General features: G+C 61.9%; 1 protein-coding gene across 4 annotated transcripts; it reads right to left on the bottom strand.

Moving 5' to 3' along the window:
- Positions 1-1,127: 1,127 nt before the first annotated feature.
- KLHL30 (kelch like family member 30) lies at positions 1,128-15,043 on the bottom strand. 4 transcript variants are annotated; one of them, XM_045511514.2, is made up of 9 exons: positions 14,894-15,043; positions 12,187-13,016; positions 10,612-10,750; positions 8,674-8,760; positions 7,921-8,076; positions 6,549-6,737; positions 5,603-5,748; positions 5,274-5,396; positions 1,128-4,198 (listed from the first exon to the last, which is right to left on the bottom strand). In XM_045511514.2, the coding sequence occupies exons 2-9, from the start codon at positions 12,958-12,960 to the stop codon at positions 3,947-3,949; spliced, it is 1,866 nt and encodes a 621-aa protein (XP_045367470.2). In that variant the 5' UTR covers positions 12,961-13,016; positions 14,894-15,043; the 3' UTR covers positions 1,128-3,946. The 4 variants fall into 4 exon arrangements, with proteins under 4 accessions (XP_045367470.2, XP_010946422.2, XP_045367471.2 ...); XM_074364614.1 differs by lacking the exon at positions 1,128-4,198 and adding an exon at positions 4,459-4,578; XM_010948120.3 differs by lacking the exon at positions 5,274-5,396.
- Positions 15,044-15,571: the final 528 nt, after the last annotated feature.

The following is a 15,571-nucleotide window of genomic DNA, read 5'->3' as shown; positions in this document are numbered from 1 at the left end:
GGTGGCCTCCCCCATGCGCCTCCATGCTTGGCTTAAATCTAATCCTCATTCTTGGGCCCTCATGTCACAGCCTTCCCAGTGGCCTGATGCAGTCAAGCTGTTCCCACTCTTCTCTCTTCCTCCAAAGGAAGGACCTTTGCTGATGAAGTCATGGGAATAAAAGCTCCCTTTGCCCCCCAAAACAGTGGGAGCCTGAAATAGCTTGTTGTGTGGCCTCCCGATGGACAGGCAGGCAATCTTTGCTGTCCGCCGGAGCCTTCCCAGCATGACAGCATCTAATTCTCACAGTACATGATCGCCCCCATTACCCAGATGTGGAAACTGAGGCCAGATCTTGGGACTGACCCAAGGTCATGGAGCTACCAAATGAAACTTCGTCTAGATCCAGCCCCCACAGCTTGAGATCAGTAGCTCTGAAGAAGCCACAGATTCAACTCAACTCAATGAACATTGACTCAATTCCTGCTATGTGCACAGGGGCGAGTGCTAGGAACTGGTACGTGCATCCGGGGTGGGACTGTGGACAGTCGCAGGTCTGACAGGGGAAGCGTTCTTTCTCACTTCTCCCCACAGGGTCTTCTGGGTTATTATCTGCTAATTGTTTTCACGTTTTCAAGAGATTAATCTTTTAAATTAGGCCTTGGCTCACCTCTCAGCCTAATGTAAGAGGGTAGCTATCAGTGGCTCTGTTGACTATTTTGTCAACATTCTTAAATGTGATTGTGACCAAAATAACTTCTAGGATGTCTGTTAGCTTTGAGGACATCACATTGCCTCCTGGGGTATTTATTCCAAAGAGGGACTTACTTCCTCCATGAATATTCTCATCGCAGTTGGTTCCATTCTTCAGTTAATCAGCTCCACGTCTGGTTGTCCTCCTGTGTCCCCAGTGCAATACACACAGCAAGGGCAGCTGCACTTCAGTCTGAGTGTCCTGCACTGTGCTGGGCACCGGGGATCAAAGGGCACTGATGTGTCCCTGAAGGAATGGACATCCTTACCTTGTATGTGGCTGTGACCGCCCCCTTCTTAAATCTAACAGAATCCAGGTCAATACTCATACTTCCCACTAGGCCAACTGGTCAAGCAACCAACCAAAGTAGAAGTCTAAATTGACTACAGTGAGCTGTCATTTGATCAGTCCATTTAATTACAAACATTTACTTGAGGGTGTCAACTGCCTGATTCCAGCAATTTCCGCCCCTGCCTGGCACTGGGAAGGTGCTCAATAGTAAAAGGGTCTTGTCTAGGAGGTACTGGAAAATCCAAGCCCAATGAAAGCAGCTTGAAGCTTCCCCAGAACCTGGCTCACCTGGGGACCAAAGGGAGCTGCACCCTGGCTAGCTGTGCTGGGCCTGGCTGCTGAGGGTACTGTGGTCACTGAAGGCGGGGTCTGCTGGGAGTGTCTCAGTTTACCCAATATTGAAAAGAAGACAACATGTGCCCACTGGGCGCACAGGAGGGCTCTGGGGCTGGGAAGGTGGTTTCACCCTCCGTGGGCCTGAGAGTTTGCTGGGCTTCTGCACATGTTCCAAGGTTATCCATTCTCCTTTCTGGATTCTGCACAGGCCCCAAACCTTCGGATGAGCCTTGTTTTTCTGGGGACTTTGTAAAGGGATGAGGAAGCCTGGGTTCTCTGTGACTGTCTGTGTCTGCATCGGGACATAGTCTCCACTTTACATGAGAATCCCTTGAGTGTTTGATTTGCATACTAGAGATCTCCAGTTTGCCCATCCGGGTGCCCTGTCCACCCTTCTCCACCTGCTCCCTGCCCCTGTGGGCCAGCTGCTGTGGACTGTGTCAGTGGCCTCTCTTCCCCCTGAGTCTGGTTGGTTTTGGCCAGTGCGAGGCACCAGGGGGAGCTAGGGGGCAGGAAAGAGTGAGGTTGGGGTATCTGTCCCACCACTTCCTCCCCACTGGGACAGTGGCAGTGGCTGTATTCCTTTAGCAAAGGCCCCAGCTTCCTGGCAGCCTCTACCTCCAGCTCTCTTTTTGGAGTTAGTGGGGGTGGTGACAGCGCCCCACCAGCCCTAGGAGCCTCTCGAGCTCTTGCTGAGCCCTTCCACCTGCCCACACCTTGGAAATAGCCCCTCATTAAACTCTCCCCCATCAGTCCATTTGAGGGGTCCAACAGGCACCCTGAATAGAGGCAGCTCAGCTGATCAGATGGAGGGCAGTCTGGCACCCCAAAGTTGAGGACAAGGCCCTGGATTTTCTATGCTCCCCCACCCCAGGGACTGCCCTACCATCGCCATGCATATGGGCAGGAGCAGAAAGCAGGCCTTATCCTAGAACACCTCCCTTTCAACTACCCATTTGTGATCAAAACAGGTCCATCTTGACATGCCGAGTCTTTGTTTTGAAGGAACACCTGTCTGAGCACCGGCAATAACCGTCTAGAAAACATTTCAGAAGGTTTTCTTTCAGAAAGATTCAAGGACCCGAGCAACCTTCATCCTCATTATCCCCCACTCCACCAGCCGACAAGGTGTCCTCCAGTCTGGGGTTCATGTTTGTCTGGGAGCAGACACTCAGGAGGCCCTGCTTTGTCTGGGCCCTGGGGGCCAACTCAATTCTCCCACAAGAAATGGCCCTAAGGAGTCAGGTCTGGGAGCAAAGTGGATCTGGGTCTATGGAAGCTGGAGGGACCCGGGGATTCCTTCCTCAGACCCAGGGATGTCAGAGGCCCCTCTGGTCCCCAGTGGGTTCAAAGAGGAGCTGGGCGCTGCCCCTGGAGAGGAAACCCAGGTCCAGAGGGAGACAAGAGCTCCCCAAGGCCTCAGCTGGTCAGTGCCGGGGCTGGAGTCAGGCTGATCCCAGAATCCCCAATTCCCTGTGTTCCCGTTGGAGCCTTTCAAAGGCAGAGGGCCACTGAGCACCAGTGCGAGTCCTTCATTGTCCCCTGATTACAGACTCAGTGTACTGTTCAGTTGGGGCGAGGAGCAGGGAGGCTGAGCGAGCTCCGTGAGGGGCCCCCAGTCCAAGTTGGGGGTTCTGGGCAGGCCTGAGCGACCTGTCACTCCAGACTGGCTCCTCCCCACTCAGGAGGCCACCTGGGAGCAAGCCACCAACTCACTCAAGAGCCGTCCCCAGAAATCCAGGCAGGACCACCCCCCACACACACCGTGAGCCCCCCTCTGGGGACCTTCTTTCTGATGAAGAGCTTTTGTTTTGACGCAAACAACCCCAAGGAACAGGGGACATCCTGGCTCTTCCTGGTCACCTCCCTGGGAGTCTTGCTGCCTTCTCTCCCCGCAGCCCCCAAGCAGGCAGAAGGACCCTCTCTCGGCCCCCACACCCCACCTCCTTCCTTCAGCTGCCCTCTGGGGGGCTGACACAGAAAGAGCTGCGTCCCCTTTGCCCCCAGAAGCAGCCTTTGGAAACAGTGTGCAGGGCCCAGGGGCAGGGAGCGCAGACAGCCCACAGGCGCCGGCCCTGTGTGCCTGAGCCCCAGGGACGGCCGGCTGCCAGCCGTGATTGGGTGACTGTGGACTGGGCAGAAGCAGGCCCCCAGGGCCAGGTGCTTCCCCAGCTCTCAGTTCCCTGGGCCACTCTGTATCACCCTCATCTGTGCTGCTCCTCCGAAAGCCACAAGTGGGACGCACAGCCAGGAGCCTCAGCCAGTATTCAGAGAGCAGGAGAGTTCTCACAGTGCTTCCTGGGCCCTGGGCTCCTTCCTCCGAGGCCTCAGACACCCCCGGCAGGAGGGCTGCTTCTCCCCTCTCTTCAGGCACTCAGAGGCCCAGCCCCCACTGCCCGTCAGCTCAGAGTCTGGCCTGCTGGCTGCGGAGACCAAGGCTGTGTCTTCTGACGTCCATCCCTAGGGGCCGAGCCCAGCCCAAGCCCTGGAGGGATGGTGACGCTGAGTCACAAACCAAAATGGAAGGGAGTCATCCGTCAGGGTGGGGGCTGAGCTGGGCCCCCTGCAGATGTGCTGAGGAGCGGCTCAGTGATCCTCGGTCGACCTGAAGGGCTGGGTCCACTTGGACACGTCCAGGAAGATGGCAGAGGCCCCGTGGTAGAGCCAGAGACGGGGCAGGGCGCCGTGGCGGATCCAGGCGTCGCGCCTGCGGTCATAGGCCTCCATCTCCACGTGGTAGTCGCCGTCCATGCCCTGCCAGCGGCCACCCGTCAAGTACAGCACGTCGCCCAGTGGCACCAGCGCTCCGTTCTCGTGCAGGCTGTGCAGGGACTGCACCTGTGGACGGCCTGCAGTCAGTGTCAATGGATGGCTGGAGGGCAGTGGCGACAGGTGCCCTCAGGGTGGGGCAGGGGACACACAGAGAGGACGGCCTGCATCCCGCCCAGCATGCTGTCCCAGGCACCAGCATCCCCAGGCTTCCTGTAACTCCCCTCCCCCTCCAGGACCCCTCAGACTCTCCCTCCTCTGCGGGGACCCTGCTGCTCCCCTCCCCCCTGCACCTCCCAGGATGGTGTTTCCAGCCCCCTCCGGCTCTCCCAGGCCAAATTTGCTCATATCTGAAGTTGGGACTCACAGGGGACGGGGATGTGGAGGCCTGAGCCTGGAGCTGCCTCCCAGGGTGAGGTCTGGGTTTGGCCTCTGATTTTTGGCTGCTCCTTGGAGGGGACAAACGTGGCTTCAACCCTGATAGATGTCCCCAGGGGACCCCTCGCTCTGCCCCTGTACCCCTTGCCTCGGCCCATGGCCTCAGGAGTACCGCGGGGTGAGGGCTAACAGCTTTCTAAAGGCCAGAGAGAGACACGGGCCCCCCTGGAAGAGCCTGGGGGGAACGTAGGAGGAGGCCTTCACACGAAGACAGTGCCCAGCTGTAAGCCCCTGGGCCTGGGCGGCAAAGTGGAGCCCTGCACGGCTGGGACCCCAGCCCAGAGCAGCACTGCGGGCCAGAGAGACCTGGCTGGTGGGGCCTGCCCTGCACCTGTTTTTCTGCTGTAATGGGGGCCTCCGGTCAGCTGAGCGCTGACGCCGGGGGACAGCTGCAGTCAGCAGGCTCACAGAGGCCCTGCTGTTGCCTGGCTGGCCCTGCTTGTGCAGAGGCCACCAGGGGCTCTGGGCACTGCCCCTCCTCCTTCTCAGGAAGAAAAACGGAGAAAGACCAGGGCTCCGGTGTCCCCGAAGGCAGGTCTTGAGGTGCCCACACCCCACCCCTTCCCTGTGCCCAATGGAGGAGGGGGAGGAGCAGGTCTGGGGGTGGCAGGCTGGGGGATGGGGTGCCAAGGAGCTGGCTGCTCCACCCCACCCACAGCTCAGGATCCCCTCCGTGGCTTGACCATCCCAGGGGCCGGAGACTCACTCCCTCTTGGTCCTGGCTGACACCGGGAAGGAAGTGCTTTTTCTGAGTCCACAGTGGTCCTTTAGGGCCCTGGCTGAGCCTGGTTTTACCCCTGAGGAGGAGGTCAGGCCAGGCCATCGTGTGCTGGGGACAGAACACCTATGGTGACCAGCAGCCAGAGGTCCCCAGCTAGCCCATCCTCAGAGGGGCTCAGCCCAGGCTCTGGGGCCTTGAGTCTCCATCCACTGTCCACCCCTACTGTGTTGACACCCGCAGCCCCGCGGTCCCCAGGCCTGCTCTCTGCCCTGTCAAGGGTCCCAGGGTCCCTGGGAGGCGAGACTGGGACTCACCTTCTGCCACAGGTTGGCCCCAGGGTCGTACACGTAGACCTTTTTGGTGTTGTCCCCCACCAGGTAGAGCGCCCCCTGCAGTGCAGCGCAGCGCGGCGAGGACAGGTACTTGGGGAGGAAGGGCGAGGCGATCACGCTCCACACGTCTGCAGGGACACGAGACACCGCTGTCACCAGGTGGTCAGGGGCTCCCCAGAGGAAGGACCTCCCTGAGGCTCAGGGCAAGCTCCTTTCGGTGGGGGTGGGTGTGCCACGGCCTGAGCCCACTGCCCACACCTCACTCAGCCTCCCTCTCCCACAGGGGTGCAGGGCTGCCTCGGAGCCTCATCATCCTCGGATCCTCGGGAGGGCCTCACGTGGCCAGGCTGCCACCCCACCCTGCCCCTTCCTGACCGGGCGCGCCTGGCCCTTTGCCTCTGTCCTGCTGGTGCCCCCCGTCAGGTAACCTGGTCTAGTCCGTCTCCTGCGGAATCTGCAGAGTGGGTCCTGTTGTCACCTGCATCGTCCAGAGGACGGAACAGAGGTGACGGTGACAGACGGGCCAGGAGGGCTACCACGTCAGAGAGCCCAGCTGGGGCCCAAATCCTGGCATAGAATCTAGAGCCCAAGTTGGTGCCCACTGGGCCGTGGGGGTCCAGGCCACTGCTCCTGGCCCGCGAGGCTAGTTCCAGGCAGACACAGCAGCCAGACAGCTTTCAGGACCCAGGGCTGGGCTTCCCTGTCCCCAGCCCTGGGCGCTCTGTTCCCGCCCCTACCCCTACACCTCTAGGCGGGGATGGGGCTGTGGCCCTTCATAAGAGGCCTGTGACTGCCTGCTCCCTGACCCCCGGGCCCCCCCGTCCCTGGGGCGCCCACCCTCCCGCTCACTGAGGCGGGATCCTGGCCTCGCAGGGAGGGCCTGTGGCCCCCTGCGCTCTGCCCCCTGGGCCTGTGCCCGTGCCCCCACCTGTGACAGGGTTGTAGCACTGCAGGGCCAGCGCGTTGTACTTGCAGGCGCTGGAGCCCACCAGGTAGAGCCTGCCCCGGCAGCCGGCCGCCGAGAAGTTGCTGACGTACTTGAGGGCCGGGCGGACGGGCGTCCAGGCGTCTGTGTAGGGGTCATAGCTCTCCACCTCCACCACGTCCAGAGTGGTGCCTGCAGCGGGGCGGGTGGGGGTCAGGGCTGCAGCGGGCTAGGACAAGGGATGGTTTCCGGATACACAGGATTCGAGGCTCTGCAGAGGTCTCAGGGACCTCCCTGGGTGCCCCAGGAGGGGAAGGGCAAGAGAAGGAGAGCACAGCCTTGAGAGGCAGGTGAGTTTTCCCCGTCTTATAGGGAGGGAAGCTACGGCTCTGAGAGGAGGGGTGTTTGCCCAAGGCCCCACTGCCAAGAAGTGGCATGTGGGTGGGCACCTGGACCAGGGATGCCTGACTCCGAAGTGGGCGATGGGGCCTCACAGTGAAGCCCAGACACTCCGACCCCTTCAGAGCCCAGGTGCTTGGCGAGGTGCCCACGGGAGCCCCCAGGAGGCCGCCGCCCCTAGGCCGCTCCCATGGTGGAGTCCTTCCCTGGGATGGAGGAAGTCATTCCTCAGGGGAGATTTGGGCAGCCCCCCCGCCCAGCTCCGGAGAGCCTGGCTGTGATGACAACACAGACCAGCCAAGGGTGGAAGGCCACTGCTCTCACTGGAGGCCACCTTAGCCCTGAGAGCCCTGGGACCCTGAGCGGCCTTGGGCTTCGGCCTTGTGCATGTCCTCTACTCTCGGGTCAGGGACACGGCAGCCACTGAGGGAAGAGGGGCCAGCCAGGACAGGTGGGGGACCTAAGAGTGGACTCAGGATCAGCTTGTCACCTACAGAGGCCTCAGGAAACCCTTGCTCAGCCACACACAATTCATCTCTCAATGTGCATCTAACCGTTAGCATCTCGGGGGCAACTGTGGCTCTGGGGTAGCAGGGGACAAGGTGGGCCCTGTGCTCAGGCTGGGGGCGTGATGGGGCAAAGGTGACCGCAAAAAGTGCACGGTGGGCCCCCTCACCGCAGGGACATCACCAAGGAGGTGGCCCGGAGCTAAGGGCTGAGCCCAAGGTTCTGGGATGGGAGTGGTCATCCCTGCCGGCAGCTTGAGGCCCCAGCCCCTCCTGTGTCCCTTCCGGGAACTGACTCCTTGCCCTGTTCTCTGCACCCCCCGGAGTGCATCCAACCACCCTGGAGCCGGCCGCTGAGGCTCGTGCCTGAGGGGGTGGGAGGCACGGTCCAGGTGTGGGAGCAGAGGCTCCGGCTGCAGAGGCGGGGAGGAGGCTGGAACAGGCAGGAGGCTCCGGGGAGGGAGACTTACCGCCGACAGCGTAGATCTCACCGTTGAGCGCGGCACTGGCGTGGTTCGTGCGGGCCTTCAGCATGGGCGCCACGGGCCTCCAGGCCGCCTCCTTCAGTGGGAAGCACCAGGCCTGCGTTGTGGACCACGTGTCCGTCTTGGTGCCCCGAGAGCCCCCTGCCGGGAGAGGCTCTGTCCACTCGGGCGCCCACCGGCCTGGGGTCCCCGAGCCAGTGGGAGCTGGGCACCAAGCGTCCTGCCCCCTTCCCCCACTCTGCCAGGCCTCTGTGCTGCCGGACACGGGGCCGGGTGGGACGCGGCTGGCACAGCCTAGCCATCTAGCCTAGACCTGGACAGGCCCCTCCACGCCCCGTAAACAAGGGGACGAGATCAGTGGGTTCAGAGTTTTTTTCTCAACCAAACCTTACAAGGACCCCCGGCTTGTAAGATGTGCAAGAACAGAGTGACCCCCACCCCGTCACACAGGCCCTTCTGGGGAGGCCCCGGCTGTGGGGCAGCAAGGCCACCCGAGGTTCCACGTCAGATGCAACATGGAGTGGTTCCTGCGCCCTCATGTGGACCCGTGGATTTTAAACTTCCTTGTTTTCATGTGATGGAAAGATCTGGAAGAGTCTGGACTACACTGTCGGGGATCCCACTGAGAGGAGGGTAAGAGCTGGTTCTCACAGGGATTAGGTCCAGAGTTCAGGTCTGCTGTGCGGATTAAGCAGCAGAGAGCTTGGCTCCAAGGCGGGGAGCCCCCCGCCTGCCCACCTGTCACGTAGACGTCGTTGTTCAGTGCCGCCAGGGAGAAGCCCCACTTGTGGTGGTCGGGGAAGTCTGGGAGTGCCATCCACCTCTCTGGCAGGAAGAGAGAGAGGCAGGGGGTCAGGGGGGCTGGGGCGGCCCCTCCCCTCACCAGCAGGAAGCGGGACTCAGTTGGGCACAGAGGAGGGAGAGGACCCCCTGGGGGAGGTGGGGTCCAAGCGGCCCCAGGTGCTCTGTGGGTCATTGCCAGACAAGGCTCCTGGCGGTCCCCGACTCCCCACGCCACCCTCAGAGCCTGGCGCGCAGACGGGACCTCTGGTTACACCAGGACGTGCTGAGAGGTGGCCCAGGCTCTGGAGGCTGGGTCTCACCCTGACCTCAAATGGACATTTTGGCGCCTGGGTTGGGTGCCGCCTCCCTCAGATGGGAGAAAGGGCCGAGCCGCCTGCTCGCTAGCCACGAGTTGGGTATAACACCAACATCACTCACTCCCTCCTTTCTCATCCATTCATTCGTCCTGAGCACATCTGGGCCCATGGGCAGCGGGAGGGGTTCAGACCCCGACTTGCAGCAGGCAGATCCCAGATCTCCTGCACCCATGGTCCAGCCCTCGACAAACCCCAGCCTCAGTTTCCTCATCTGTAGAATGAGGGTAATTCCCACCTCTCGGGGGTGTGGGGACATAGGAGACGTGTTTGTCACACGGCAGCTTCTCAGCAGATGGTGGCTGTTAAAATTATTGTCCCTAATGTGAGGACAGAGGGATGTGCCTGTGTTGGACCTGCCTTCATGGAGGTACATGAGGTAAACTGAAGCAAGAGAGGAGACAGTGCTTTGAAAAACTCAAAATGAGACCATAAACATGGGAGTGTTTAAATCCTAAAAGCAGACACATTTTGGGCATTTGCGGAAGGCTGTGAGAGAGACCTGGGCCTCGGGGATGCCCCAGGAAGACTGTTTACTGTTCATGACCATTTTCAGGACAGTTGGAATCCAGGCCTTGCTGGCTGCCTGCCCACTGGGCTGGGACTGCGTGTCCCCCTGACTCATGTCTGTGTCACCACAGGGTGGGGACTGCCCAGCGGTCACCAGGCCATCGCCTGCCAGGGTCCCCCTGCTGCCCTCCCCTTGGGGTCTGAGGGACAGCTGCTCCCAAGCTCATCTCCTGACGTCAGCCCCCAAATCCCCTCTCGTCAGTTCCTGACCTAGGGGGACAGCCAGCTTCGGACTTCCTGGAGCTTGCCAGCCACTGATGCCATGGGGGTGGTGGCCACTGGCCCGGCTGCCCCAGAATAGCATCCAGCCCATCCGTGCTTTCCAAAGAGCTTCCTGGGGCCAGTGTGGCCTCGCCACAGCCCTGCCGCCCTCTCAGCCCTCCTTTCCCAGGACAGAGTGTGACGGAGTCCCCAGGGCAGGAGAGGCCACATCGACATGGCAGGCCTGGCCCCCTCTTCCCGTAGGCTCCTCATTACGAAGGCCATTTCTCAGATGAGGAAACTGATGCTCAAGGAGGTGATGTGAATGCTCAAAGTCTGGAACCAGAACCCCACTGGGCTGACTCAGACCCTGAGCTCCCACCCCCAGGCTGCCTGCACCCCAGGCCCCTGTGCTTCCCCTGGGGCCATGGTTCCACTGGGCACACGGGACAGGAGCACCAAGAGGAGGCAGCCGGCCAGGCTGCCCATCCCACCCAGCGGCCAGTGGCCACCTCCCCATGGGCTGCAATCTGGGCAGCCAAGCCCTTCACTTGGGGCCCCAGGGCAAAAACCAAAGTCAGGGCTGTGGCTGGAAGAGAGGGGGCCTCAGTGCCCCACAGTCAGCCTCCCCCATGCTGGCGCCCCAGGCTCCTCTGCAGCCCCCACCCCCCACGAGGAAGGTGGACGCAGCTCATCTTGGATGCGGAGTGGCTGGGCCTGAGCCCCGGGGCGGGGAGGGGGTACTCACTGGACCTGGTGTTGTAGAAGGCGAAGTTCCCGGGGTGGAGGCTGAGCTCCTCGGCGCCCTCCTCCTCCTCCTCCTCCAGCGCCCGCCCGCCCACCACTACCAGAACCTCCTCCAGCTTCTGCGGGAGGACCAGCAGCGCCTGTGGGGCAGGGAGGGCAGGGGTCAGAGGGGCAGGGCAGCTGTCTCCCTCGGGCTGAGGGGCCCGGGTGCTGGCAGGCCTCCGTGGTGTTTTCTGAGGCAGCTGGTGGCCTGGGTGTTTGTGGGTGGCTGTAGGTCCCCGATATGGCCCAGTGTCAGTGCACACGTCTGGGGTGGCCTCAGTGTGTGCACGCCTGTGTGTGTCTGTGCGTGAGCATGCACGCACACGCACATGTGCACATACCATGGTGCCGTGGGCAGTGGCGGCAGCCGGTGCTCAGACCTGGGGGAGGGGGGACAGCAGGTCCTGTGTGCCCGAGCGTGAGAACTGCTCCCGTCCCAACGGTTCCCACACGCCTTTTGGAGGTGTTCTTGCATCATCTTTGGAACCACCCCCCAGATTCTGTCCCCAATTCTCCATATAAGTACCCCCTGCCCCACTGGGAGTCCAGCTCCCCTGGGCCAGCATGTAGCAAGCTCACATTAGGATGCCCCGGGCCCTGCAGGAAATGCTAGAATGTTTCCACCTTGGTGAGTAAGTAGCCACTGTCCAGAGCTCCCCAGACCCCGGGGTCCACCACGTTTCTGACCTGCCCTCCAATGTCCATCCAGACCTCCTGCCACCAGCAATTACAGGGCAACTACCTAGTGGGCGGAGACCCCAGCTTTGTGCCTGGCGGTTCCCAGTGGTGCCTCGCAGTGCAGCAGAGTATCTGTCACCACACACCCCACCACCAGCCTGAGCCACATCTTTGTCTCCAGACTTGGCTCCTGAGAAGACCTTCAGAGCAAGGCGATGAGCAGGCGGCCTGGCAGCTCAGACTCCGGCTCCGGCTCAGCCACACCCTGGCCCATCACTTCATCAGGACCTGCCCCGCCCACCAGGCCTCCTGGCAGCACAGAAGGAAATTGCTCCCCATGAACACTTGAGTAGCTTCCTAAGGGGCAGGTGGTGGCTGGCTGCCATGCCCACCTTTGCTCCTTGCCTGTGCACAAGCTGTGTCATTGTCCTGGGTTATTTTCCCTCCTGCCAAGCTCCTATCCTTCCTCTAAATCCCGGCTCAGATGTTGCCTCCTCTAGAGAGCTCTCCCTGACTGCTCGCTCCTCTGAGGATGCCCCTAGTCCAGTACCAGCCTTTGTCATGCTGCCTTAGGTGTGTGTCCTGGTTTGTCCCCTCCAAGCAGTGGGCTCCTTCAAGACAGGGCTTGGGAATGGTCAATTCTGGGTTCCCCCTCCCCTCACATCCAGGGTGTGGCCCACACAGGGGCACAATCTGTACTTGAGGGGTGAACTGCAGCCACACTCATGGGTAACGGGCCCAAGGGAGGCAGAGATGCAAGGCTGGGGACACCTTGGGGATGCGCACTTCGTACTGTCTGTCTCCATGCAGGTGGGGTCTCCGAGGCTCCTCTCCCTGCTCCCCGCCTGTCACTCACCCCCTCATGGCCTTGGGATAGGGCCTGCCGACAGGCCTCTGACTCCTGGATCAGCGGCTCTGTGGCCAGCAGCTGCTGCACGCAGGGCCTGGGCACGGCGCCCAGCTGCACCAGGCTGAGCAGCTCCGGCAGGCGGGCGGCCCGGGCCTGGGGGTCGTGGCGCACCCAGCGCAGCAGGGCCTCCAACCGACTTTGCTCCGGCCGCACCTGCAGCAGGTCGCTGGCCAGACAGGTGGCCAGCCGCTCCTGGGAAAGCTGCAGGAACTCGTCCTCATGGGCCACAGCCTCAAAGTTCTCCCGCAGGAAGGCCCAGGCCTTGGCAGCCACGCCTAGCAGCCCCTGCTGCTCCCCAAACTCACAGATGCCCAGGCAGTTGGTGGCGTCCAGCTGCTGCTGCAGGTAGCGGCCGCAGACCTTCTGCACGGCGGGGAAGTGCAGGCGCGCGGCTGTGCGGGTCAGCGCCTCCACGTTGGCCTGGGTGATGGTCAGCCGGCCAGTATACACGAAGTCCACCAGCTGCCCCACCATGGCGGGCTCCACGTCCCGCAGCTCCACGCGGGCCGAGAAGCTCTCGGCAAAGTTGCCTGCAAACATGGCGTGGAAGTAGGGGCTGCTCAGTGCCAGGAGGCCCCGGTGGCAAGGCAGCTCCCGGCCACCCACCAGCAGCGTGACATCAGCCAGCTTGGGCTGGGAGCGCAGCCGCTGCAGGCCATCCAGCATATCCTGGGCGTGCGAGGGCAGATGGAAGTCCAGGTCATCCACGTTCCGCACCATGACTGCACGTGGCCCACGCACTCAAGGGGACAAAGGGCTGACGTCTGCACTGGGTCCTAGAGAGAAGAGAGCTAGGTCAGCTGGGGAGATGGTCCCTTCTGCCCAAGTCACCCATCTGTCTGACCATCTGTCCATCATCCTTTCCATCCCTAACAAGCCCTGGATGAGCATCAACTCTGTGCAAAGCTCTTTACCAAGCATCTTACCTAAACCAGCCCCACAGCCCTGGGGGGCCAGCAGTGTCTTTCCCATGTTACAGTGAGGTGCCTGAGGCTCAGAGAGGCCAGGAGACCTATCTGGGGCCAGCAAGAGAACCCAAGCCTCAGCCTCGCTACAACTCTGGACCATGCAGAACAGACCCGCAGAGCGTGGAGACCCTGCAGCCCCCACCCCCCGGTGGCCTCCTGTGTGCCCAGGCCCCACGTTGCTGGGGAGGGTTTTGGCATTTGAAGTCTCCTGCCCCACGGAGCCTCGCTGTCCGTGGTTACATGGAATCTTGTGTGCCATGACCTCGCTGGGTGACCTTGGGTGAGCCATGCCCCTCTCTGGTCCCTGTTTCCTCACCTGCAAATGGAGAGGCTGGCAATGAAAGGGTTAGGGTGGGACTGCACCCCCCCCCCCAGCTCTGCACACGTTCTCACCCCTCAGCCCTCACGGCAGCCCTGGGAGCTGGGAGTCCCTTTTACAGGTGGGGACACACAGGCAAAAAAGGCTCAAGTCCCTTGTCTGAGACCACACAGCTCGGATGTGGGGGAGCCAGGTTTGGGGGCCCAGCCTTGAACCCCCAGGCTAAATGTCACTTGGTGGATATTGGTAAAGACAAGCAAGCAGAGGAAACTTTCTGGAGGGCAGTTCAGCAAATCCCCTTCTGGGCTTATTTAACTTCGTGTACTTTTTAATGATCTTCTGATATTTTGCCCTAAGAAAATCTCCCCAAAGACAGGAAAGTCCTGCTCAGATGCTTTCACCCTGAGTCACCACACAGCAAAAAGCTGCACCCAGGGGAGCTGTCTGTCCACCAGGGGGTGCCTCGGGAGCCATCAAAGGGAAGGGAAAGGGCCCCGGGGTCATGGAGACGAAACGCGGGTGAAGTAAGTGCCGCCAAGGCGCGAAGCGCTGTAAGGAGACCCGTGAGCCGCGGACGCCCAGAGGCGAGCGCGCCAGTGGTGTGACCTGGAGCAGGGACGCACCCAGGGAGCCTGCCTCGGGGCCAAAGGACCCGGCTGGGCTCTGCCCGGACAGGACTGGCTGGGGGGGGCCCTGGCCAGCGTCCGTCAGGCCTGACCCCCTCCCGCGAGGCCCCCTGGCAGGGTGGAGGCGGCTCTGCACTCCCAGGAGAGCCCGGGAGATGAGTCAGGCGGCCACCGCCCCCACCCCCGACCCCGCCGCCCACATTCCCAGCATGGCTGTGTTCTGGTTGGCCAGCTGCTGCGGTGATGGAGGTCAGGGGGCGGGAGTGCCCGGCCACCTTCCAGTGGGGTCCCAGGTGGTCTGCTGACACCTGCCACCTGGCAGTCCAAGCCTGGGGCAGGTGGGGGCTCCCAGAGGGTCTCAGAGCCCCCACCCAGTGTCTGCCCGGTCATGAGTGTGGAGGACACAGTAGGGAGGACAACCAAGGGCCTTAACCCAGCTCTGGCCAGGGGCCGGATGCTGTGGCCCTGGCTCTAGTCAGAGGTGTAGTCCAGCCTCCCCACCACCCCCGTCCTCCGACCTTCTTCAGCCAGGACGTGGAAGGAAGCAGACTCACTGACGCCCACCCCATCCTGAGGGGCTTGGCTTGTCCAGTGTCTGGTGGGGGGGGGGGTCTCTCTTCAAAGCACGCAGCGCTGGGATCTCCAAGCCCGCTGGGCTGTTCCACTATAACCCACCCTCTCCTGCTGGCCCCTGCCCCCCATCCTCCCCTCCCCATCCCGTCTGTCCCCCTGGACCCTACCTCTCAGTCAGCACCTGGATCTCCTCTCAGAACTCAGGCCGGAGAATGGGACTGCCCAGCCGGTGAGGGGCACAGAGGGCCTGCTGGGCCGGGCCGGGCTGGGCTGGGCTGGGCTGTGTGGCCACGTGGGGACAGAGGGGTATTTTTAGCCCCTGTCAGCAGCGGGGGAAGCGGGGGTGGCCTGTGGGGGAAGGAGAGCGGTGACGGCTCCTCCCCGGCTGTCCTTCCTGAGCGCCCACACAGCCTGCATCACATCGGGATGTCTGGAGCCCCTGTGACCCCTAGGCTGGGACAGACGCCAGGAAGCATTCCAGGGCAGGGGCGCGTCTGGGCCCACGCCCTCCCTGTGCTGTTGGCCTGAGGGGGTAGGGGTGCAACCCCCATTTGTGTTTCTTCATCTGCAAGAGGAGGACAGTGAAGCCTGAGCTGGGGGACTCGGGGGCCACAGGGAGCCCCCAGTTCAGGGCCTGGGTGTCGTGAGGGCCCAGTAGGTACCAGCTTCCCTGTGGTTACTGACAGGTGCCCATGTAGCCTCTTACTCTCCGTCGAGTCAGGAAAAAAGTGATTATCGTGAAGAAATGAGTGTTGCTCAGCAAGGACTTTCAAAACCTGGGGTCCTTGGTGGTGGGGAGTCTTGGTGGTAAAGGAGGGACCTGGGGAGGTGCCCACCAGGCTGGT

Source organism: Camelus bactrianus, chromosome 5, assembly GCF_048773025.1.
Source record: "Camelus bactrianus isolate YW-2024 breed Bactrian camel chromosome 5, ASM4877302v1, whole genome shotgun sequence".
Classification (NCBI taxonomy): domain Eukaryota; kingdom Metazoa; phylum Chordata; class Mammalia; order Artiodactyla; family Camelidae; genus Camelus; species Camelus bactrianus.
The sequence above is the reverse complement of the archived record's forward strand: the minus strand, read 5'-3'. Positions and strand labels throughout refer to the sequence as shown.

What these genes read in the sequence shown, in the direction of transcription:
- KLHL30 (XM_045511514.2), bottom strand. Translation starts at nt 12,960, where the DNA reads ATGGTGCGGAACGTGGATGACCTGGACTTCCATCTGCCCTCGCACGCC. An exon ending in CAACGACGTCTACGTGACAG is followed by an intron (nt 8,077 to 8,673) that starts GTGGGCAGGCGG and finishes CTCTCCCGGCAG; the next exon opens with GGGGCTCTCGGGGCACCAAG. An exon ending in GGGCCAACCTGTGGCAGAAG is followed by an intron (nt 5,397 to 5,602) that starts GTGAGTCCCAGT and finishes TTCTGTCCCCAG; the next exon opens with CACACGATGGCCTGGCCTGA.